Source organism: Amblyomma americanum, chromosome 7 (genome assembly GCF_052857255.1).
Source record: "Amblyomma americanum isolate KBUSLIRL-KWMA chromosome 7, ASM5285725v1, whole genome shotgun sequence".
NCBI lineage: Eukaryota > Metazoa > Arthropoda > Arachnida > Ixodida > Ixodidae > Amblyomma > Amblyomma americanum.
Window position 1 is genome coordinate 29,460,387 of NC_135503.1, and position 25,184 is coordinate 29,485,570.

Here is a 25,184-nt window from a genome sequence, read left to right on the forward strand (position 1 = left end):
GCATGCCATTTATGCTACACTGGATAGTAGCAGCATTGCTGTATTTCGCTTGTTATCTAAAACTATGCTGTATACCTTTATTCCTACCCATTGGAACATTACGGAGAAGAAATTCCCTGTTGTCATGAATGGATAGGTAGGCAATGGCACTTGAGATAAGTGTGCTGATTGAGGTGCGCTTGTGGTTGCAGTGCAGAACACGTGCTACCTACCCACTCTGTGCTTCACTGCAAGGGTGATAGCAAGACTGACCGCTTTATAGCATCTGCGATAGTGCCACAAAAATGTGACAAGCATTTCAGAACCATTGTCTTTATGGCCACCAAACGTTGCTGGCATTTGACTGTGACCTGCCTAAAAGCAGGGCAGTGACCTAAAGACCAGAGTTTAGGATTCAAAGCCTGTTTAGCCTAAATGTCATTGGAAGCTTAATTTAAGAGAAGGGTGAATTTCAAAACAGTATTTTTTTAAGAAAAATGGTTAGAGAAACAAAACTTCTGAGCCAGGGTAGCACCTGTCACCACACTGTTTCTGAGGGGACGTGCTTAATGTCCATCCATCCAGCCATCTGACCTTGACCTGATCTAACCACTTGTTGGACTGTTACGCCTTTCTAGGGTGTGGATTAAGAGCCTTTAATATTCGTGCTTTGGTGTCGAGGCCCTGTTCCGAACAAAAATAATAAATAAATAAAAGGAAGAACTGCATCATCTACACGCATTATTTACTTTTCACATAGAACACTGCCCCCCATGTGTGGTCAGCCGCCGCAGTAACTGAGTGGTTACGGCGCTCGGCTGCTGGCCCGAAAGACACGGGCTCGATCCCGTCCGCGGCGGTTGAATTTCGATGGAGGCGAAATTCTAGAGACCCGTGCACTGTGCGATGTCAGTGCACGGTAAAGAACCCCAGGTGGTCGAAATTTCCAGAGCCCTTCACTACGGCGTCTCTCATAGCCTGAGTCGCTTTGGGACGTTAAACCCCGATAAACCAAACCAAACCAAACCCATGTGTGGTCAGGAAATTAACTGTGCTTTCCATGGCTGCCATGTTTCTGTGAATGCTGTGCATGTTGACAAGTAGCTTCGGTTTTAATTTTTCACTGATTTTGTTTACAACATTTTCAGTGCGGAGAGCATAGTGACCCGGCTGAGTGGGGATCAGTTCAACCTGCAGTACTTGCTGCACAGTGGGTTCACGAACCCTGTGCTCGTCCTTAAGAAAGATGGCCTCGGACTTGTGATGCCACCAGAGGACCTCACTGTCAGCGATGTCATGGATTTTATTGGTTAGTGACTCTCTCATTATTTTTGTATCTGCTTTTTAAATTTTTTTCTGGCTCGCACTGCAAAAGTGCACATGTGCGCCTGAATACAGTAAGGTGGCCTAGGGATTGCAAAGAAAGGAAAAACAATGTTTTATTCTTAATGCTATGTGAATAAATATGCATGAAGCATTTGTATTCATGTTATCCAAAGCATTCACCTGAAAGAGCCTTGTTCAGCATTTTTCCCAAAGGTAGACATACATTTTTTTATACTCTGTGAAGCATTTGTGGGCCCTGCAGTGACTTGAACATTGCAACTGCATATAGTGAGAGCCAAATTGTACACCTTAAAGCTCCCAAAACTCCCAAAGCTCCCAAATGTCTCGCATGACATTACTGGGCAAACCTGTACCATCAGCATGGATGTGTGGTGTAAGTTTTTGTGCATGTGTAGTACCTAGTCATTATCTGTTCTGCATGAAGCCTTTGTAGTGCGATAATAGTAGTCACTCTGTCCAGTCAACTTGTGATAACTTAAACTTGAAAAGGACCAAGAACTCGTTTGAACTAAAGGGAACCTTTTAAATAAATATGATGCTGACAGAAAATTATAGTCTTTTAAGTAGCCATTAAAATAAGTGAGTTCAGTTAATTAGAGTCTGCCTTATTTGGTAATGAAATAGCCTTTCATGGTATTCATTTCAACTTATATACCACAGTGTTTGAATTCAACCAAGTTTTTCCGATTTAGGTTATGTGATTTGTTTGTGACAGTCGAACATTGTGCGATCTTTGTAGTCCATTGGTGTTACTGTTATTACACAACCATGGTAGGTTTCTGCTGAGATCCAGCAAGTCTCCTGTGCAATTCATTTCCATGCTTTTCGGACATTGTTGACTGTCGTGGCATTTGCATGCACCGTTTCAGGTCCGGATTTTATGTTGGATGTGATTGACGTTCGAAAGCAGGAGGATCTCAAAATGACAATGTCGGAGTGGGTAGATTACTTCAACAGCTATGACCGCTCCAAGGTCTTCAATGTCATCAGTCTTGAGTTCTCGGACACCAGGTCAGGGTTTGCTGCCTGCATTTTTTGTGCGTTTATGATTGTTGGAGTAATGCTGTTAGGAGTGCGTGGTGGCAGTGGCATTCGCCACAACACACCAACTTGAGGGAAGTACCACAGGAGGGTTCTAATGTGGCTGACAATTGCACATAAAATTGCAGGAGGTTGGCACAGGATGGTGGTGGGAATGGCCGGCAGGGGGGTAGACAGAGAAAGGTCATTGGCATGGGAGTCTCTTGAGTCCCATTGAAGGTGACTGCAGATGGCAGAGAAGCAATGCTAAAGGTATTGTTTTGGCAAAGGGGTATGTTGTGCCAGTAACTATGGGAATCGATTTGTTTCGTGGTGGTAGGTTAGTGGCACAAGTGTCACAGTATGTTGTAACTGTAAGCACTTGTGTTGAAACTTCCGGACTTCGAAAAATTTGTCAATGCAGGGGTGGATGGGTGCTTCAGAGATTGTGCTGTGTAGTTGTGCGGTTCAAGCAGGCTTGGCAGAGAGCCTTTTTGTTGCATGCTTTTTTTTTTTGAGTGATGGATGTGACATCAGTAAATGTGGATCACCATGTGGAATTCGTCTGCACCCTATAAACGCCTGTAAGGGCCGCACCCTGTTTTCCAGAAGGAAATATTAGCAAAAAATAATATCCCTGTAAGGGCCGCACCCAAACTTTCGAAATGCATGCACCCGTCCTCCGCAATTTCCGGTTGCAAGCATTGATCGCGGAGGCAATGCATGTGCACAGGAGCTTCCAGGTGCCGCCCATGAATTGCGCCAGAGGCTGCGGCTCATTATCATCATCGTCAACTTTTTCCTCCGCCGCGAGCTCCCGCTATCCATATCGGCATCAGTATCACCAGCTCCGGCGTTTTGCGGCTGTCAAAGGCACGAGAGTTGTGGTTCATCGTAGTTGTGGCTTTCGCGTGCTGCCGGCGAGCGTTGCAGTTTTATCACGATGGGCAAGCACCTTAATTGCTACACGGCTGGGAGTTTGCTGTCGAACACGGCAAGTGCGCGGCGGGCAGGAAATTCGACATGGCTGAGAGGTGCGTCCGACGATGGGGCAACCAAAAGGATGCATTGAGGAACACAAGCTGCAAAAAGCGCGCTTTCCGAGGCAAGCCGTGCAAGTTTTCCAAACTGGAAGAGCTGCTCTGCTAAGTGATGGAAGCGCGGAACTACGGCTGCGCGACTTTTTGCGAGATGAGCGTGCACTGGAGCACAGCACCAGCTCGGAGTCGGAATATACCGCGAGTGGCGATTGAACGTAAAATAAATTCCGATGACTTCCTGATTGGTGTGTTTCTACTTACATTTTTTTTTTTTTGCGCAAATTGCGTGTATGGGCCCCACCCCGAAAATTGGCCTTCAAATCTGGAAAAAAAAGTGCGACCTTTACACACGTTTATACGGTAATTTATAATTTAATTTCTTCTTTTATGTAGTGCCAGTTTTATTTTCAGCAGCCAAATGGTGGCTGCAATGTCACAAGTAGATATGAAATTACATGAGGCATATAAAAACTGCACATTTTAATTCTCCATGGCTGATGTGCTTGCTAGCTATGTCCAGAAGCCACAATGACAGTGACAGAACAAACAGCTGTTTTATTGCAATTTTTGTAGGCTTGTGATGTGAGAGCCACTGCTCACCTGCCAAAACCAAAAATAAAACTATGTGGCAGAAGAAATTAAATTCTAATTATTTACTGGCTGTGGCCATATTTCACATGGTGGTCTATGTTTAATAATATCTTGTGCATCACTTTAAAGCAACAATACACTGCGACAAATGTGATGTCTCCAGTCATTTACATGGTTTGTTTTGAAGTATGCTATTTGCTGAAATGGTATGATTCAGTTCATACTTAGATCTTATATAAGCATGCACAGTTTCTTAAAGTCTTCTTGTCCATCCAAGAAAAGGAGAGTGCTTCATTGAAGAGAAGGGGCTTTGACAACCCAAGAAAAGTTTAATTTATTCGCATAAGCAAACAGGCGCATGCTCGGTATAAGTCAAGCTATGATGCAAAATACAACAGAAAAAGTTTCAGCAGATTACACTTGGAGCGGGGCCTATGCAAAGCCTACAAATACTTGTCCATTGCCAAAGAAGATAAGGGACAGCTGCCAAGATTCTCACGTCAATAAGCAAGATTATCCGCACTGCAAGGTTTGGTTTGTGAGGACTGCAAGCAATCCCAGGACTCCTGATGTGAACGATTGGAACTGAGGTCTGTTGATGAGTGGGTCAATTGGTTGTGCATGGCAGCAGTTTTTCAGTGGCAGCTATTAGTGGTACCGTCACAAGATTGTGTGTCAATGGTGTCATACAGTGTGGCAAGGCTTTGGAGGCTGGGTGTTTTTGTTTGCTTGTTTAGCATGTATCAGCATTTTAGAAGGACCAAAATAAGCTGAATAGTTTTTATAATGACTTCTTGTGACAGAAATGAGTTAAAGTATATAATTGCGACCGTCAAGGCAGTGTAGAGTTGCGATGTAGACATACGACGTGACAGAAATTACATAATTATTCGTGAGGGAGAGTGGAATTTTTTGTGCAATGTAGACATGTTACTTACAGTGCATACGTTGCCAGGCTAGTTGGTTTTGCATGTTAACTTGTAAGCAGCACCTATGCTCGTCATCCTTTCTTTTTGTGTGTGTTTATGGAGTGCCTTGTTCGAAAGTTAAAATGTTACTTATAAAAATTTGTAAATTTGAAAATTTTCCTCCAATTGGGTTATAATTTATGACTGAACGGGCTAGGCATTTTTGGTTGTTTTTGGTCCGTAAACACCTCATTAACATAACTTTGTTCTTTTTATTCTCTTGCTGTTGCCTTGCAGATGTCCTTTACTGTGCAAGCTGAAATTCGGTACTCTTTCGGACTTTGTATCCCAATAACAGTTCAAGGAATAAGTGCTCGCCGTTTGTAAAAACATGAACCACTCATACACCGAGGCGCTGCTGGTAACGAAGCAAAAAAACTGATGATATAGAACTCAAGAGTATAGAAATGGGTATGAGTGAATATGAAGACCGCCGCCAGAGTGTGTCTCACAGCGTGTGGCCAGTTTGAGAAACCTGGTAGCTGGAGCATGTGTCTCGCATTGCAGGCTGTCGGACTTTGTGAAGCCGCCATCGCTGGTGCAGCGCATAAGCTGGGTGGAGAACTGTTGGCCGTCGCATGTGCCCAACATTGGCGTGCACCAGCGTCCCGCCGTCATGAAGTACTGCCTAATGAGCACAGAGAACAGCTTCACCGACTTCCACATTGACTTTGGTGGCTCCTCCGTGTGGTATCACATTTTGCGGGTGAGTCGGCGGGCTTGAGGCGGAAACCTTCAAGCTTGATTTTAGGTGGCATATTAGGGAGATGAGAGGCGGTGTCTAAGTTTCAAGGGGCAAAAAATTAAGGGAACTCTAAGGACAGATTGAAGTTGGCCTGCACACTGCACAATAACTACAAAAAGACTCGTTTTGCTGCAAATGGAACTTCTATAAGCTAGAAAAGGTCAAAAATGTAATGTAGGTGTTGTCGTCAGCAGGCATTTTAACAAGCAAACTGCGATGACATCAGTACTATGGATGTGCAAATATAGTACTTTTTCCAAACCGTATCAGATACAAAGAGTGTAGCTAAAAACCGAACCGAATATTAATCGACTAGTGTTATAACTGAATTGACTGCAAATGAAATGCAGTAGAACCCAGTTACCGCAAACTTGGGTATAGTAAAAAACTTGGTTATAGTAAGGTCCAACTGCGATCTCATCTCGCCTTCCATTGACTACTGTAAATTTTTATTCGTTATAGGAAAGTTTTTTTTTCAAAGAAACTGCTATAGTAAAAGTGTCCGGCTGTAGCGGCATATTTCCTGCGGAATGATGACATCACTGCAGGCGCAAATTCTAGAATTGTGAGGCCAACATTCAGAAGCAAATAATACCGGAGACAATAAAACGGCGCTCTGTGAGATGGCTTCACCACCAAGCTAAAGAGTTGCGAGAAGAAGCCGGCTTTCTGAAAGCCTCTGGGCCGTGAGGCAAAGCGTGCAGCACACATGGAAAAAAAAAAAAGTAAAGCTGGTATGAATGTAGAAAAAAGGCGGCGTGGGTCGCTGGGGAAGGAAATCCAGTAAAAGTGCAGCAAGGAGTAGGGAAAGGAAGGGAAGACAAAGGCGAACGTTCGCAGCACGGCAGCACAAAGTATGGGAAAGGGGCGGCAAGAAGTAGAGGTACAGCAATGGATGTGCTTGACTGTGTCGTGCAAGTTTCTGTTTCTTTTGCCTCTTAAATTATGCATAGGCTGCAGACGATGACACCGTTTTCAGCATAGCTTCGATTTTTATATGGAATCAACTGTGTTATGTTCGTGGTTGCAGTGTATTCGTGTAAATGTGGTATTTCCGCAGGACGTGAACGAAATCAAAAACTTGGTAATTTAAAATGTCACATAAATGGACAAGAGCAAGGTAGAAGGTATTTGTGAGTTTTTTTTTATAAACCAACACTTTGTGTTTAGTAGCCAATTAATTACCAAAGAGCATCGTCAGCACCATGCAGTAACCAACAATTGATATAGTAAAGATTTTTGCTAGTCTTGAGTTACTTCACTGTAGAGGGGTTCTACAGTAATTGTACTAATATTTGTTACTTTTGCGAATATTCATGTAAAATGAGCAGTTGTGCGAAACTTTGAAGCATCAGCAGCAGTGCTGCGGTATGGTGCTATTACTTATGGAGTTAAAGCAATAGCTGTTTTAAAACTACACAAATCTCCTCTAATATATTGCAACACAAAGTCAGTATATCATCATATATACTCTGTAAGGGCTGCCCTTGTATAGGGGTTGCATCCTCAACTTTGCAGCCAGTAATTCGAAAAAAAAAAAAGGTCGGCCAAAAGAATTGCTTCTGTGTGCACTATTTTGCCCACTTGGTACGTTGTGCTGGGAGCTGATAGGCAATAATTGCCTACGACACTCAATATGACCATGCATGCGTTGTTCCACATGCCGGACTCTGCCTGGAACTGCAAACACGCGGTGCCTCAGTGCTGCTAACTCGGCCTGTGCGCTTGGTGTTCATACCGGAAAGGCCAAAGCGTTGTGCTCCACAAAAAAGCTAGGACGGGGTGCACCCACGCTAGCGGCGGCGCGTTTCCTTGCAGCGATGCATCGCCCACCGGGCCCATGTGATATGCGTCATAGTATCGTGCTGTTGGCCCAGTGAGTGCGCTTCGCATCGACGCCACAGCGAAAGTGCTTTTAATCTAGTCATGGTTTATTGTAAAAGGACTATCCTTGCTACCAGTTGACCATCACACAATAATCTCACAGTAAAATGAACATATACTTGATTTCCTTAAGACTTTTGACAATGAAGTGCGCGGAAAAGCAGGCCAGATAGACGCCATCTCACAGTGACTGCCACGAGTCACACGTGGGGTGCACCAGATCTTTGGAGGATCTTACTCTTAACTTAGACTCAAATGGCATTTGCCAGCAAACTGATCTAGCAACCCGTTTTACTTTATGCGGTTAATTCGCGCTGGTCGCCGGGCCTGTGTTCTATCATCCATATTTTCAGTACATTATGTATTTGAAGGATTTGCTGGGACCGTGTTGATTCGCCATAAAAATGCACGAAGCAGCATAAAATAGGGATGCATAATCGGAGCTCTGCTGCAGTCGGAAGGCGTCCCTTCTACTACAGAGGAAAGCTGTGCCGCATTGTAAAGCATTCATAGGTGGAGGAAAATGTGTCATTTGTCAAGGACACAGCTTGACTGCAGTGACTATTTGACCAAATGAGCCATTCAGGATGGATAGAAGGTGACAGCACCCTGAAGCACACTGAGTTTATCGTCAAACAGACAATGGTACTTCTCTAAGCTTCTACATACTATCTTGTCTTTTGTGGCATGCTTCTGTCTGTCGGCATCCTCTTTTGAACTGTGAACCCGTTCTGCATTGCCCACCTGTTTCGCCCTATAGGGAGAGAAGGTCTTCTACCTCATTCGGCCTACGTCGGCCAACCTCAGCCTGTACGAGCACTGGATGGCCTCGGCTAACCAGAGCGAGACTTTCTTTGGGGACCAGGCGGATGCCTGTCATCGGCTCACCCTCACTGCTGGCCAGACACTCTTCATCCCAACAGGCTGGATTCATGCTGTCTACACTTCGGTCGACTCGATGGTCTTTGGCGGCAACTTCCTGCACAGCTTCAACATCGGCCTCCAACTACAGTGCGTGGGCTTTTCTCTTGACTTTGTGCATTGCCTGCTTCCTTCTCGTGCTCTTTCTACATTGACAGACCTGCATGTTACATTTATAGGCATCCAGGTATAGGCCCTGCTCCATGCGAGCAGAATTAAAATGTGCTGAAGTGTGCTGTTGGTGCTGGCATTGCAGATGGCACATATGCAGGCAGAAAAGTTCTTTAGCAGAATTGAGAAATTTTCACTTTATTGTAGCCGTTTACCAGTTGTTCTAAAAGCTTGTTGGTCCTTTGTGTATGTTGTTCTGTCCCATTATTTGTGCTACTGTCTTTTGGTTTCCTATTTCTTAATTAATTTTTTTTTACCTTTGCCTTGTCTTTCATCTCTACTGTGTTGATTAGATCAATGTGATTGAACCATTAAAGGGACATGGAGGACAAATTAAAGGTGGCGTATATTGATGGTTACCTCATTTTAATCAAAGATTTTACTTTTACTGAAGATGCTGCTTTTATGGGTTAGAAAAAGCCAGAAAATTAAATACAGGTATTGTTGCGTAAGAAATTTTTCTAAGCGAACTACGATTACGTCAAAAACATTTTTTTTGGTGATCTGAGGCTAGACCACACTTCTATCCACTTTCAGCCACTAGTCACAGAGTTTATATTCTCTTGGTGTCATCATCAATGTTGCAGGCTTGAACTGAGTAGTATGAAAAAATATTAAATTTCTCAAATTTACAAATTTCTAAGTAATAAATACGTCTTTTACTGCTCAAAAAATGCCAATAAAGCGACAAGAAGTCGAAAAATAGCACCGAACTAAGAACAAAAATTTGATAGCATTGTCATTAGTGTCTTAAAAGGCTAAACGGTGAGCTTGATTTACGGGGCGTGTTTGCTTTCTGCGAGCCCGTAGTTTGTTTTAAGAAAGCTTCTGCGAGCTACCATGGGGCTTAAAATGCTGTCCTTCTTCTTTATTGCAGGGTGTACGAGCTAGAGAAGAGGATTGATGCTCCAAATAAGTACAAGTTTCCTTCCTTCGAGACGACCCACTGGTTTGCCGCATCATATGTCATTGAGCAGCTTAAAAGTGAGTTTTATGTACATATTCAAGTTATACATAACTAAGCATTGTGTTTTTATTGGGACTGCGGTATTAAAACCAGCATCTTTGACTGTGATTGGATTTAAATAAACCTGCTAGATAAGGCTCTTTGCGGAACTAACAGTGAGACCTAACAGCTTTGAGCAGTCAAGGGTGGTGAAGGTGGGGGGTTGTTGGGATATAAATGAAAAGAGCCATAGCCTTTGAAACCAAGGAAAGCATAGGGGAATAGTACCCCCCTTTTTTTTTTCATTATGGGGAAAGTACTTAAGTGATCAGTTTAGGAGAGAGGTAATTTGACAAAATAGAACAAAAGACCATATATTGTTATAGGTTGCCGAAACCACAAACTCCACATGTCCTATGCGGTGCTGCTCCAACAGAACTACGGCAGTGGCTCTCTGCCTTTCTAATTTCCACGATGTTTATGTTCAGTCATGTAGCCTAACCTTGAGAGTGCACATCCAACCGTGGTTATGGATATAATGCATCCTATAAATTTGACTGGTGTTAAGGACACGAACAGAGGAAATACAATGTGGATTGAAAGAGCACGTTTTGGTTGATGCGATAAATTTGAACGGTGCAAAGGACACGAACACAGGAAATACAAGGTGGATAGAAATAGAAGAGCATATTTCTATCCACCTTGTATTTACTGTGTTCATGTCCTTCGTGGCGTTCAAATCTATAGCATGAACCAACTAGCCATACAGCAAGTACCATTACATCCTTCTATACTGGAAGTCCCACATGCAACATGCACGAAGGTGGATAAAGGCAGCTATGTGACGTTCCGTGCAGTAAACAAATTCCCTTACAAGACCCCAAAAATCCCTATTTCGGCCACTTTTTTCCTGCAGCAGTGTACAAAAGTGCTGCATTTTTCTCTGTTTGATTTTATAGTATTTTGTTCATTATACTTTGCTGTTCTTTGGAATTAATAAAGGCTATAGTGCGGGATTTTTCCAGGAGGAGTGAAAAAATTTCCTTATTTTTGTGCTGTTCTTAAAATTCCTTGAAAAGTCGTGAAGAAATTTCTTCAATGGAAAATCACCGTATAAAAAGCCCACTTTTGCTGCCTATGGCATCAAGAATGCCAGAACTGTCTCCTAATGGCATTGAGCAGCTCAAAAGTACTAGGAACGACATTTCGATGAATTTTTTTTTCTTGCTTCCTAAGAGAGCCGTTTTTCGTTTGACATGTCTGCTTAAGTGCCATAGAAAGCTATCACTACCGTTCTGCAAGGTTGGACAGATTCTTTTCGTGCTCAGTAGTAGGCGGGAATCATTTAGCCCAACACTGCGTTGGGTCACTCTGTAAAACCCCATGACCAGTTCTTGCTTAGTGCAATTTATTGCTTTGTGTTTCTTGATGTCGCCTTTTGTGAGCACAGTGCATTATTGCAGTCTGAAAAAAATGCATGCACTGAACGTTTGAACTCTGTCAGCTTGCTGCTTTGCAATGCTTGCTTGCCTTGAGGCTAGTCCACATGGAGGGAAGTTTTATGATGAAATTCACGCGGCAGGCAGTTGGTGTGTGTTTGCCGCTACTTCCGCATTCATGGAGAATGGGGGCACCAATACCTGGCCACTCCAGAATGATGGTGGCCGACGTATTTTTCAACGCCTGCTTCCCGATGAGTGCTGTTAAACTAAGTTTTTCGCTGCTTTGTTTGAAAGTCATTCCATGGGTGTCGAAAAAAAAAAGGTAGAGAAGTCAGTCTAGGGCAGATTGCACAGGCTGCTTCTATTCAGAAAGTAGACATCAGGAAGAGTGGGGAAATGTTGAGCTAAATGTTGTTAGGTGCTGCATTGTTTCAAAATTCTTTTTCCTGTGCCAAGGGCAGAGGCTAAAAAATTGCTGCGCAGTGCAGTCCATTTGTTGGGAGGGCAGCTCTTCTTTGAGTGCATGACCCTAATATGATCTGACAGTGAGGCTGCTTTCTTGGGATTGTGGAGCAGTCGCTCAACGGGGCAGCTGAGGTTATGCAGCTGAGAGAAGTAAGGTTGTGAAATTGCACCGCAGTCTCAGAACTCTTGTATTCTGACTTATAGCTTTGCTGACTTTAGCCCCTGAATGGAACAGCCAACTTCAACACAGGTGTCGGGGGTGATGCAGTAATCTTTTTAATTTTCTGTGACAGCATAAGGGCCCCGTGTTGCAGAAAAGCTGTTTGTGTGGTCTTTCACATAATGATTGTGAAAGAGGAAACAGTGTTTGTGTCTGTGTGGGCAAGAGGACTGCTGTCGCATCATGCCTTGAAAGGTGGACCTTAAGTGTCCTCCAAACTTTTTTTTCACATGCTGTCTGCCGAGAGCATAGATTTTTTTATGACCAAGTCCCACTGCCAAATGTCATTTCAGGTGCAACAGCATCTGAGTTTAAGCCTCCTAGCTTCCTAGTTGTTGGAGCCAAGGCCCTGCTGACAGCACTGAAAAACTGGACGCAGGAGGCGAGTTGACTTTTGTGTCTGGGAAATTAAAAAAAAAAACTCTGCTTGAACCCGGGACAGTCAAGGGAATTTGTTTTCTGTTTTGCGAATGCAAGAAACTTGGGTAGTATACTCATAAAAAGTACCCTCTATTGGTGCTGTTGTTTTGTATTTCTTAGGAATTTTTGTGTTCAGCAAGTTCAATAAGCAATGCATGACAACTTACTTTTTCCATGCAGCAAAACTGATTCTTGTGAAAAGCTGCACCACTCCTTTTTTGCGATGTTATTTTGTTGAGTGCAAAGCATGAGAAAGTTATCAAGCTGGGTCTCTTGTTTTTGCTCTACAGCCCAATTGCAAACTGGACGCCATCCCAAGTGGAATTAATGTCCCAAAACTGCTTAAGGATCTTGCCAAAGAAGTGAGAGCTGCAGAGGTGAGCAATTTTCTCATAAAGGTGGTGGTCTTCTTTTTTTGTCTTAGCCTATTTTTTTGCTCATGCATATGGTGACGTCACAGATACCGTATTTACTCGAATGTAACACGACCACGATTGTAATGCGAGGGTCGACTTTTCGGGTGTGAAAAGGGGAAAAAAAAAAACCAATTGTAACGCGAGGGTAGACTTCGGGCGTGCGACAGAAAAACCGAAAGAACCCGAATGTGACGCGAGGAACCGACATCACGCAGTTCTGAGGGTCAAAGACAACTTTATTGAAATACAAGCCAAACAGGCATTCCTATGCACCCTCATCCTCACTGCAGTTGTCGCCGTCACTGTCTTCATCACAGCTTGACTCTTCTTTGTCACTAGCTGCCTCCCACAGCAGGTCGTCCTCGCTTCCACCTAGAGCATTTGAAATTAAGCATTTCTTAAATGCGTGGTAGCCCAAATCATAAGGCAGCCCGTACCAGGCTGCTGAAATCCAGTGGGCAACGGTAGACGCGCTTGGGCATTTCAGCCTACCTGCAGGTGTTGTTGTTGATCAGCTTTCAATCCACTCCCAGTATAATTGTCTCAAGCGATCCTTGAAGGGCTTGTTCATGCAAACGTCCAGAGGCTGGAGAATGGAGGTCATGCCACCTGGTATAACAATGAGATGCGTTCGGTCTCGCTGTAGCTTTTGTTTGACGCCAGGTGTCAGGTGACCTTGGAAAGAGTCCAGAACCAATACAGTCGAACCTCGTTATAACGAACACTGATATAGCGAATTATCGGTTATAGCGAACTAATTACGAATTTTGGTTGGTCATGCTTCATTTCAGTGACATTTATTCTTTTATAACGAAACCGAAAACGCGAGATCCGCCGCGATATCGGCTGTAACGAAGAAATATTTGGTTTACACGAGGCTCAGAACTTGAAAGTAGCATAAAAAAAAACAAAAACCAAAATGAAAATCGAAGACCGATACACAGCTGAATTTTTTTTTTATCGTTTGAAAAAGTTTTGCCGTCTGGCACAAAAATCGCGTTTGGATGGTCGCGCCACCTGTGAACAGAGTGCGAAAACTCTGAAAGCTCATGACATGACAGAGGGCCGAAAGGCGGCGCCACTTGTCCAGCGGTAAAGAAAGGCAAGCGCAGCAACATTGGCAACTTTGAGGCCGGCGTTCTGACATCAGCACAGCGGCCAGTCTTGTTGTTGCAGCGCTCGAAATGGCATCAAAGAGGAAAGCGATCTCGCTCCAGACAAAGCTGCAGATACTGAGAGCTGTGGACAGTGGCCGCAAGAAAAAGGATATTGCTTCGGAATTCGGCGTTCCTCCAAGTACGTTATCCACCATTTTGGCCACTAGAAAGAAGATTGAGGGCAACACCGAGGACGCCATAAAAGCCGACCGTAAACGAGTTAGGCCTTGCCATCACCCGGACGTGGAAGCGGCTTTGCTTTCTTGGTTTAAAGATGTGAGGGCGCGAAATTTGCCGGTGTCGGGAGCACTTCTTCAACGGAAGGCCCACAGCCTGGCCTGCGTACTGGGGCATGACGATTTCTGTGCAAGCAGCGGTTGGCTGCAACGTTTCAAAGATAGGCACGAGATCGCGTGCCACACTTTGTCTGGCGAAGGGTCCGCTGTCGACATGGAGACATGTCAAACGTGGCTGGAGAATTTTCGTCCTCTGCTCCAGGAGTACGACGAGTGCGACGTATACAACGTCGACGAAACCGGCGTGTTTTTCAAGTTGTTGCCAGAGCGGTCACTGGCGATGAAGAACGAGACCTGCCATGGGGGCAAGAAAAACAAAGACCGGGTGACTGTCGTCGTTGCCGTGAACATGGACGGCTCCGACAAAAGACGGCTCACCGTCATCGGCAAGTCGGCACATCCGAGGTGCCTGAAAGGCGTCCGGAATTTGCAGGTTCAATACACGTCGAACAAAAAAGCGTGGATGACGACCAAGCTTTTCGAGGACTGGCTGAGAGCGTTCGACCAGGACATGGAGAGGCAGCACAGGAAGGTCCTGTTGCTTTTGGACAACTGTTCGGCGCATAAAGTTTCGATCGTGCTGAAGGCAGTTCGCTTGCAGTTTTTGCCACCGAACGCAACTTCTGCTTTGCAGCCTTTAGACAAAGGCATTATTCGTTCGCTTAAGTGCAATTATAGGAAGCGTTTGGTGACGCAACTGGTGTTTCACATCGATCGACATAGATCGACAACAATAAACATCAAGACGACACTCGAAATGTTGTACGGGTCGTGGAATGAGGTGAGGCAGTCGACAATAAGGAACTGTTTCGCAGATGCCGGTTTTGTTCTGCCTGCCGACGAAGAAGAAGTGCAGCCCGAAGACCAGGCAGAGCTGGACAGAACTTGGGATCGGCTGGCAGTCCCAGGCGTCGAATTCGACGATTTCGTTTCGGCCGATGAGAACTTGGCCGTGGCGCCCGAGCTGACGGATCAAGAAATTGTGGATCGCGTTTTGTTGCCCGAGGATGACAGCAGCAGCGACAGCGGTGAGAGTGAACGGGATGAACCAACGATGAGCAGTGCGGATGCCGCGGACATGGCCAGGAGGCTGAAAGGATATTTGGAAAAACTCCCGACGACGAAAACTGCTGACGTAGAAAAGGCCCTCTTGAGCATGGACAATGTAGAAAACTTCATTCTGCGCAGCGCTGTGAAAAGCCACCAGACGAAGATAACATCTTTCTTCAAATGAACGAATGCAAACGTGTTTGGCTGATCCCGGGCTGGCGTTGCATATGTCTCCTCGCCCAACGCCGCCTCTCCTCCTTCTCTTCTCGCCCAACGCCCCCTCTCCTCCTCCTCCTCCTCTTCTCTCAAAGCTGCTTTGGCAGCTTTTTTTTTTCAACGGTCCCTCTCGGGGCCACCAATCGCGCTTCGGCAGAGCACGCAGGCGCGATGGTTCCCGCTGTGTCTCACTCGAGTTCCTCTCTCTACACCAAGTCGCCTATGCGCAGACACATGGTGCAGTCGTTTCGCGCCACGCACTTTCACGTGCGCGGCGACGTAAGAACAGTCGTGTCAACCTTCCCATATTCCGGCCTATTTTGATTGAATGCCACAAGGAGACAGGTAAGGATTACCACGTTTGTAGTGGGTTCAAAGCCAAGTATATAATGCATTTTAGTGTCTAGAATATTTGCGCGAGCCAAATTACGAATTTGTCACAGCCGATATTTATGTCTACTGTTACAACGAATATCGGATATAACGAACTGATTTACGGTCCCGATGCTACTTCGTTATAACGAGGTTCGACTGTATTGCTTCCGGATGCAGCAGTGCGCCTGGCCTTCGGTCCCACACGCTTTGAATCCAATCTATGACAAGATTAGAGTCCATCCAACCTTTTTCGTGACAGCGCACGATAACGTCTTTCGGGAAAGTTTCCTACGGGATCGTCTTCCGGCGAAAAATGATGAATGGAGGGAGCTTGCAGCCGTCAGCCAAACATGCCAGCATAACGGTAATCCAATTTTTTTTGTAGCCTGTGCTTCTAAGGCGAACTCCATGTTCACCAGACTTGTGCACTGTTCTGGACATAGGCATGTCCAGATACACGGGGGTCTGGTCGGCATTGCCGATATGTCCAAGCGGCATGTTGGCAGAGCGACGAAGATCGATGACGTAGCGCTGGAACTCCCGAAGTTTTGATTCGAAGTCCCCGGGCAGCTTCTGGCAAATAGAAGTCGTGTGTCGAAGGGAGAACCCGGCCCTTTGCATAAACTTCTGCACCCAGCCTCGTGATGCTTTAAACTGGTTTTGGGTCAAACCCGTGTCCCACGCAAGCTCCTGTGCTTTGCACTGAAGCATTTCAATGCTTACTCCAAGTAGTCGGGAACGTTGCTCGCTAATGAACTCTGCAAGGCAACGCTCCAACTCCGGGAAGCGGCCTTTCTTGGAAAGCCTTTTCGCAGGCTGTTGCTGTTAAACAATTCCTCGCTATGTTTCCTCCATCCCCTGATCGTCGATTCGTTGACGTCCAGACGTCTTGCAGCCGCTGAATTTCTCACTTTCTCAGCAAGGAGAATAGCGTTGCGCTTGAAGCCAGCTGTATGCTGAGCGCGTGAGCACGCCATTCCGCTTGAAGACAACTCTACCGTTTGATGGGGATAGGCCTAAGGCTCGAAGCACGGAACGCACAACTGCACGCACTGGCACCAAACACGAGAAAGAGCGAACAAAGCGCACTGCTCCATGCCCTGCTGCCTGTTAGTCACGTGGCCACGTTTTTGCATCAGTTGCAAGGATTAACAGACAGATGGCGGTGGGATCGCTCGCTCCTTTGCTGGCGCCTTGGCGGCGATTGCGAGCGCTCGGTGCCTCCGAGATGGCTGTTTCATTTTGCGGTCACGGAGGCCACACAACCTCGCTACAGGTTGCGAGCATTCATCAAGAGGTAGCGCCCTCTCATCGCGCCAGTGACTCTAGCTGGCGTCGACTCTTGTTGGCTTGTTCTCACTGGCATCGTTTTTTTTTGTGTTTGCGATTAGGTTGCCGCTTTGTCCTAGTAGTTGTGACCTGTGGTTCGCGTACTGGTTGACCGGGGAGTTGGAGTGCGTGATTTCGAATGACCAGTACGATCAACGCACACGTTTGACACATGAAATGATTTTAATAGTGTGTGTTTGGTGCTCTTCATGGCGTTTTTAAACCTAGTATTCGATTTTAACGTGGAGGGTGGTATTTCCTTCCTACTTTTGGTAAAAAAAAACTCGCGTTACATTCGAGTAAATATGGTAGCTAGCAAGGAGTTGTTTTGTTTAAAGTAAGGCCAAGCTTTCAGGCCTTATTGACCTGGGCTGCACAAGGATTTAGAATTAGTTTTAGATCGAATATTATCATCATTTGGTTGCATTTTTTGCTTACAATATCAGTCTGCCTGAAAACTACTATACCTGCAGTAAATGAAAGCTGGCATTTACAGTGCAAATATAAATGCAGAAGTGCCATTGTTCTTACTGTTTTGGCGTAAATGTAAAGCAAGTACTACCAACAATTAAGGACCTTGTGATGTGAGACTGAGCTACACATCTAGCTGTCCTGAGCGACAAAAATATACCTGTTGTGACATGCACCTATGGCAACTGCACTGTGAATTTCTGTGAAGCTTTGAAATGTTAAAAAAATATAGGTGTGTCTTGTGAAAGTTGCTTCCTAATTAATGTGCCCATTTATGTTTCCTGACACTGTCGGTTTTAGCTTTGCACTGCTATCTAGGTCCCTCTAATCAGATAAATTAAACAATGCTTGCCATACTTTTTATTAAGGTTATGTTTAAATGTACGCTCCTACCATGACCTAACTGCCCCACAGTTCTAAATATATGATGCTCTCACGTGGGGTTTCATATTGAGTATTTTTGCCTATCTCTAATGCACATAGGTTTCATGATTGACTGTAAGTAGGGTATCGTCAACAGACAGTAAGTAGTGCTGCCAATTTTTATGCGCAGCTGTTGTGTGCCATTGCACCATACTGTGGCAGTACATTTTTTTACAAACATTGAAAATGTGTAGCGAATGCAAAATGGGCTGTGTTGTATTGTGCAGTCGACCTATTTTTCGTGTTCGGTGGGGCCTGATAAATTGCCCGAATAATCATAATTGTGCGAACATCAGAAAGATCACTTTGCTCTGAAAACTGGCTTGAAAAATAATGAACTTCACCATTACTCATGTTCCCCTTGTAAGCAATAATACCGTATTTACTCTAATCTAGGCCGACCCCGATTCTAAGCCGACCCCCTAAAGTCCGAAGCCAACAACAAAAAAATACCTCGAATGTAGGCCGAACAAAAAAAGCATATTAGTTTGTATCTGAGCTGCAGTCATGCTGTCATCATGTCCATACCACACCTCGCATCACTGGTACAAAAATGTCCGGAGCTGTTCATATCATGCCGCAAACCATGTGACCAACCGATTCTGTGCCAGCAGAATGCACATTTCTCGTGGTAATTGTGCTTGGCGCATGATGGCCTTAGCTGCCTGTGTGCCATTAAACCCAACACAACACAACATTTCTAGTGGTAATAATAGTTGAAAAGATGGAGAGAGTAAGCGAGCACCTCTGAGTGCCCTCGCCCCCTGCCTCCTCTGGCCATCCTGTAGCAGGCAGCAGAGGCTGCCGCCGTCGTGGTATCAACACAGTCGCTCTCTTAGCAGGCCACTTCGATAGGAACGAAGAGTGCCCATTAGCTCAAGTGGCAACAGTGAGGTACAAAAGCTGCCAAGCCTAGCCAAGCCAATCCATCCAATTGATTGAATTCAGGATGGCACTATCCACAGTGGCGAAGAGTTATTGAGTAGGCTGGTTATGGCAGTGGCGGTCGCTCGCATCTATGTTAGGTCAGAATATTGAACTTTCGGACTTCGTAGGGTCTTGCTGCCATTGTCTATTTTCGTCCAAAAACTCGAACTTTTGGACTACACATAGTCTGGAATAATGGTTTTGAGTATGTGCACGTTCTTGTGAGCAGTGTTACAGTTCATCAATAAAAGTATGGAATATAGAGCTAGTCCGACTTATTGGAGTGAAAAATCGGTTGATTACTGCTCATCATTTTTTTGCCAAATTAGTCCACTGCCTCAAGTAGAGCTAGCTAGCTTGCCAGTGGGCATATTTGTCATCTGTTCTTGACTAGATTTTTCTGAGTTAAAACGAAGTTATTGTTGTTCAGTTGTCATCTGGGTACCGTGTGGTACCAGTATGGCTGATATATATAGGCGCCTGGCTTGCCGCTCAAGGGGTAGAGCAGCGTTGGCTGGCCACACAGTGGTCGATATGCTCAGCCTGTAAATTCTGGCCGAATAAATGTCTTGTAGTACTACTACTATTGGCAGCCCAAATTTTGGTTCCTCTCTAGCTTCCACATCGTCCTCCTAGACTTGGTGCCTTTCAATAAAAGCAAACCACTAGCACTGGGTTGTCCCTGGTTGGTCTCCATCACGGTGCACCTTGCACCATGCTTCTTGCCCACTTGTGAGATCAGCGACATCTGGCGTTAATTTAATAGGCTTTTTCAGCCAGATTGGTCGGTTTTGGGAAATCAAAACCTCTCCGACCAGTCTTGTACACATTAAAGAAAACAAGTAATTGCTTACAATTACAATGTACTTAATCTGAAATGTAACTGAGTTTAGTGGTCAATTATGGCCCTTAAGGTAACTGAACAATTACAGAGAAGTAATTGATTACTATTGTGTTAATTTCCATCAATCTCTTATTAGCTTAGCGCAAATACAGTCGATCCTGGATATAAAAGTTTGATACATATATCGATAATTCTAAATATAAAATACGACTATTAGATGCTTATTTCAAAATTGCGCACATCTCGGACAATTTCCCCGGGATCGTGACAAGTGGGAGCTTACTGAATTGCTTCTCGAAAGTCCACAAAAAATTGAAAGCACAGCTCCACGACCACCACACTTTATTTTGCAAGAGAAAAAGAAAAAAAAAAAGCTATTGCAAATCTCTGGCCACTCTTCGAACAGCCTCTCCTCCGTATCAATGCTGCTGGTTGCCTCGCTTTCACTCGAGAGGGTCTTTACAACTATGCTGTAGAGACTCTTAAAACGCTGCTCCATTTCTCTTTCTCCGTGAGCATCGGGCCGTCAACAGGGATGTTTCTGGCACGTGTCTCTAAAAATCAGGCGTACAAAGCTTTTTCGACCTTGTCGTAGGTCGGAGCACGCATACGACATGCTGCAGGGCGACTGGATTGCGCTGCCTTCAGCTTCACGCAGGCCTTGTTCTTCAGGATAGTACTCTGCACGTTGCAAGGAATTCCGAACGCATTGGCAACCAACGACTTTTTCTCGCCGGCCTCCACCCATGAAATGATGTCCGCTTTTGTTGCCAAGTCCAAATTCTTGTGTTTTTTCACGTTCATGGCTCCTGAACACGCAAATAAAGCGAAAAGAACGACCACCGCACCGTACTACACCAGTCACATGCCCAAGCAGCACCGACAGCGGTGACAGCCAAAATGGCCAAAACGTTGGTGACAGTTAGCTGACGTCGCTTGTTTTGGCTGTGCCAGCGGAGTTAGCCAACCAGCATGCAGAAATCTGGTGCCTGTGACCAGCACGGTTTCCCTCTTCCCAGCCCCTTGCATGCCCCTATGGCCATTCCCATTTCCGTTTACACCCCACAAAAGTTCTCATCACGTGACTCTTACTTGTGCAGCTCTGCACGAAAGTGTTCAAGGCCTGCTGCGGTGGCTCAGTGGTTTGGTCTTTTGGCTACTGATCTGGAGTACCCGAGTTCGAACCCAACAGCGGCGGCCGCGTTTCGATGGAGGCGAAACGCAAAGGCGCCTGTGTGCTGTGCTATGTCAGTGCACGTTAAAGATCCCCACATAGTCAAAATTATTCCCAAGCCCTCCACTGCCCCACTTTTTTCCTTCTCTCAGTTCGGCCTTTATCTCTTCCCTTACCTGTTCAGGTGTGGACCCAGATGCAAGACAGGTACTGCGCCATTTCCTTTCCCCAAAAAACAATTTTACCAGTTTTTCAGCGCCGTGCTCGAGGTGCGATTTCGGGAAGATCGTGGCTCCATTGGGATAAGCCCATCTGCAGGGGTGTGCAGCGGTGGGAGAAGGCCACTTCCGGGTTGGGGTGTGTTGGGAGAAGCGCACTTGCGGGGCCGCGGCGTGCCACGGAGTTCTACGTATCAAATATGGGGTGCACTGAAGTTCTATAAACGCAAACAAATTTGGAATACTTTTGCATGGGATTCCCTAGGGGATTTTACAACTGTTTGATATTGACAGTAATTCGATATATCCGGGATCGACTGCACGCACAGAGAATAAGCTTCTGCGACCTGCTTGATCTATATAGACTGTTGTTTGAGTACATATGTTGGCAATTTGACCTTCAGTTGTTTTTCAAAGCTTTCTTCGGCATTTTTTCGCATTTTGTTGTCAACACATGAGTGGCAACACTGAAGAGTATCGCGATGAATGCACCGGATGGGTGCGTTGCTTTAAGATATGATGACCTTGCACACCACCTCAAAGTTAAGCAAAGCATTGCACTTTGCTGCTGTTCGCATTCTGCAGGGACAAAGCGCAAGCTTAGTCCACATGGAGTTTTGTTGTGCTGTCTAGGTGAAATGCAAAATGCGAAGCGAGGAACACGGGGCTAGCTAAACGCAGGCCACTCGGGCTTGCATGTGTGGACATCTTGAGCACCTTGCTTCTCTTCAGCTCGAATGTTGCACCGTACAAAAAGTTATCGGTGCATTAGTAAATTTGAAAAAATATGTAATTTATTGCAACTTGTTATGTTCAAGTTTGTCGCCTGCTAAACTTTCTTTGTGCTGTCCCATTCGCTAGCCTTTGCACCTGCTCAGCATGTGCGTTGAGAGTGAAAGAGCATCCCATCACTAGCATCATCCCATCACTCCTTTTTTTTTTTATGAAAGGGCACTTTATAGAGGAGTATTTACGAGCCATGCCAGCAGCTCGTGCTATGATGTAAGCCACTTGCACTGCGCGGCGAGCAAGCAAACAGAAGCATCCAAAAATGTCCCAATGCAAGCAAGCGATGCGGCTAGCTACCAAAGCCTTTAGGCCTTTACTGAGCTTAGGCCCCAACTAGGCGTCTAGGCCGTTTTGCTAAGAGTAAGTTAGGCTTTATGTTATCTTTTGTAGCGATAGCTACATTATGGTAGCATATTGAGCCCTCAGTGTGGCTGCGCCGCCATGCTGTCACGTGGTTGGTCACGTGGTGTGGAGCAGCTGCCGGCGGCGCGACGCCGTGGCTGATCACGCGGTTGGTCACGTGACCAGCCACGTGATGCGCAGCGGCTGCTGCTGCCGGCAGCGCGACACACCGGCGAAACCGAGCTGCAACAGCTGTACGCATGCGCCGTGTCAAGCGGGACGAAGATGAAGAAGGAATGCCCAGCGAAACGGAGCGGCGAAAGACTGACTTTGCTATTCAACTGAGCAAGTTCCACTCGGCCAGCTGTAGCTATCGCGTCGCTCCGGGTTTAACCAGAGCTAAACCACCGCCAGTTTTTTTCTTTAAGCTATGCCTCTAGGCCGTTTCATTAGAGTAAGCTGGGCTTTATGTTACCTTTTTTTTTTTAAGCAGAACATTACATTCTTGTAATGAGCAATAGCATGATTTATACCTTAGTAGCATCTGGCTGTATGACATGCTGAAATGCAGTGGAGGAGATGTTGCATCTGATATGTAGCTGCTGTTAGGTGGCAGCAATGGAAGCAGGGACAGTGCACTGGTCACTCGTTGTCGCATAACTAAAAACACGAGTTGAATGCAGTTGCTTGGGGTTGAAGAAAAAAAAATGGAAGGCAAAGCAGTGTTGATAAAATTTTTCTTGTCTAGGTTACTTACAATCCATGCCACATTCAGAATGCTGTTTGATGACGCCACTATCGTTCATTCCCTCCTAATCCTTTCCTGTGCAGAAAAAGCTTAACGGCAAGTCGAAGCCGGAAAGGGAGACCAAGAAGGGCAAGCAGGGCACCACCAAGGCAGCCAAGGCAGCTGCGGCAGCAGCAGCTGTGGTTGCCGCTGGCGTGGAGGAGAATGTGACGCCACTCTGCGGGGAAGTGGATTCCCAGCAGGGCATCAACCTCAAGGTCAAGCTACCTGTCAAGGGCAAGGGCAAAGGTGCAGGCGGTGCTAAGGCCAGGGCCGGCTCCAAAAAGGCGCAGAGGTGGGTGCTGGAAAAATCGGCCACTTCCGCTGCTGGCACTTGTTTTCAGTGTTCTTTATATATACAGTAGAATCTCAGCAGTAAGAATCTCACGAATCGTCAAAGAAAATTATTATTCGCTTTGAATTCGCCTTGAACCAGAAAAGCACTATTCGCACACACCTACTTATTTTACATGAAAGTACCGTAAAAACGTGTATAATACGGATCCGAATATAATATAAGGGGTCATTTGTGAACAGCAAAAAAGAAAAAAGTTTGCATTCACTTATAATGCGAGCGAGGAAAGCGCACCGAAAGTATTCATTTGCAATGCATTTAGCGCTAGACTTGATGGACTCTCGAGAGGCGTAGACGCCACGCACTTATGCATCCAGTGCCAGGCGGCTGAAAAGGCACATGTGCCTGGTGCTGGCTCGCTTCCCATCTCGCGCAGACACTGCCGACACTATTGATCAGAGAATTCCACACCCTGAAGAAAAGTGCAGCTCACACTCACCCTGGCACACATGGGAGCCACAAGGGCAAACCAGTGTGCCACTTCCGGCACATGCGTGGGAGGGCAGTTGCTGATAGGTTGATATTAGAGACAGATTATTATTAGTGACAGACTAGAGTCACTGGAAAAATCTAGAGTATCGCATTCCTTTTCCTTGCACCACCGTGCTTGGAAGGAATATGGTCAGCATATTCGCAGGTAATCGCGTGGAGCAACGGCCGTCCAAAGCCTCTGGGTTCTTCTCTAGGGACTGCATACATGCACAGGTTGCTGCTTAAAGGAGTTAAGATTATCATTCTTTTCATTTCCTCTGAATGTCTGTTGAAGGTCTCACTAAAGCTGCCTCTGCTAGCTATGCAGAAAATTGTTTTGCAATTCATAGTACCAACATTATGAAGGCAGATGCACAGGGCAATGCGGACGAGATTTACATGCCGGGAGTGAGAAGCAGCGGCCACCATATACCTTCCAGATCGTTGGCGGGGAGAGGGGAATTGCGGTACTCTGAAAAATTTTTCAGCGACTCGTAGTACAGATCTGTGCACTGCGCTCGCTCGTGTCCTGGACTGCGCATGCACGCCCAAGAAGTGCTCTCTTAGTCGGGGCCTCAGTGATCGTCGCCATTGGGTGTACTCTCTCTTGACTGTCCCCTTATCGGAGATATCTTTCTATAGAAACTTTTCTTCGATTCCTTTGAGTATTTTCGATATCCAGCAGTTCTTCAAAAGTGCAACTGACGAGCTCCTCGGGAATGCTGGCCCAAGCTTCTGCAATCCAAATGCACAGCACGGATATCCCTACATCATCCAGTCCACGTAGCAGTGCTCTGATGTGGTGCCGATGTTTTCGGCAGCTATGATTACTTTGCTTTCAAAAGCAGATGAGTATGCTTTTATGGTCCTGACATCATGTGAGGTATGACCGTCCCGTTTCCGACAGCATAGATGTCACGAGGTCAGCATGGTGAAAAGGTGTCAAAACCGAACAAACCGAAACAGTCAACCAATGCCACCGCTAGATGGTGCCCTTTCTTGCTGGAAGCATCGTGGTGATAGCACCGTGTAATAACGGGACCGGAACACCGAATTTGTGCGAAAAGTTGTTTGGATCCACATATCATACTAGGCGGAAATTTGACATGCTAAAATCTGGAAAAAACTGGAAAAAAGCTGCATTTGGAATTGGTACAAGATGATATATCATTCCTGATGTTTTCATCATGTTAACTTCAGCAACGAAACAGTTCGGGGTGCAAGATCCTTATTCGGGGTGCAAGATCCTCAAAACCCAAATTTCTGGCTTTATGCTATTTTGCTGCTTCAGTGACATAGCATCTAGAGCAGCCAGAACTATAATTTCTTTTGCAATGTGGAGCTTAATGTAGTTTGCATGAAATGTTGAGAGCAGATTTTCAAAT

The 25,184-nt window shown here is 45.6% G+C and overlaps 1 protein-coding gene across 3 annotated transcripts in view; it reads left to right on the plus strand.

The window, feature by feature from the left end:
- Positions 1-25,184, plus strand: part of LOC144098754 (histone lysine demethylase PHF8-like) — a 171,290-nt gene that overhangs the window by 100,690 nt on the left and 45,416 nt on the right. For all 3 annotated transcript variants that reach the window (XR_013307238.1, XM_077631606.1, XM_077631605.1), the window contains exons 5-12: positions 1,128-1,288; positions 2,196-2,337; positions 5,453-5,651; positions 8,335-8,585; positions 9,544-9,650; positions 12,033-12,121; positions 12,450-12,536; positions 23,018-23,268. Coding sequence is in view for 2 of the 3 variants with exons in the window: in XM_077631605.1 (XP_077487731.1) it covers positions 1,128-1,288; positions 2,196-2,337; positions 5,453-5,651; positions 8,335-8,585; positions 9,544-9,650; positions 12,033-12,121; positions 12,450-12,536; positions 23,018-23,268 (1,287 nt within the window). In the remaining variant the exon portion in view is untranslated. The remainder of the gene's footprint in view (positions 1-1,127; positions 1,289-2,195; positions 2,338-5,452; positions 5,652-8,334; positions 8,586-9,543; positions 9,651-12,032; positions 12,122-12,449; positions 12,537-23,017; positions 23,269-25,184) is intronic.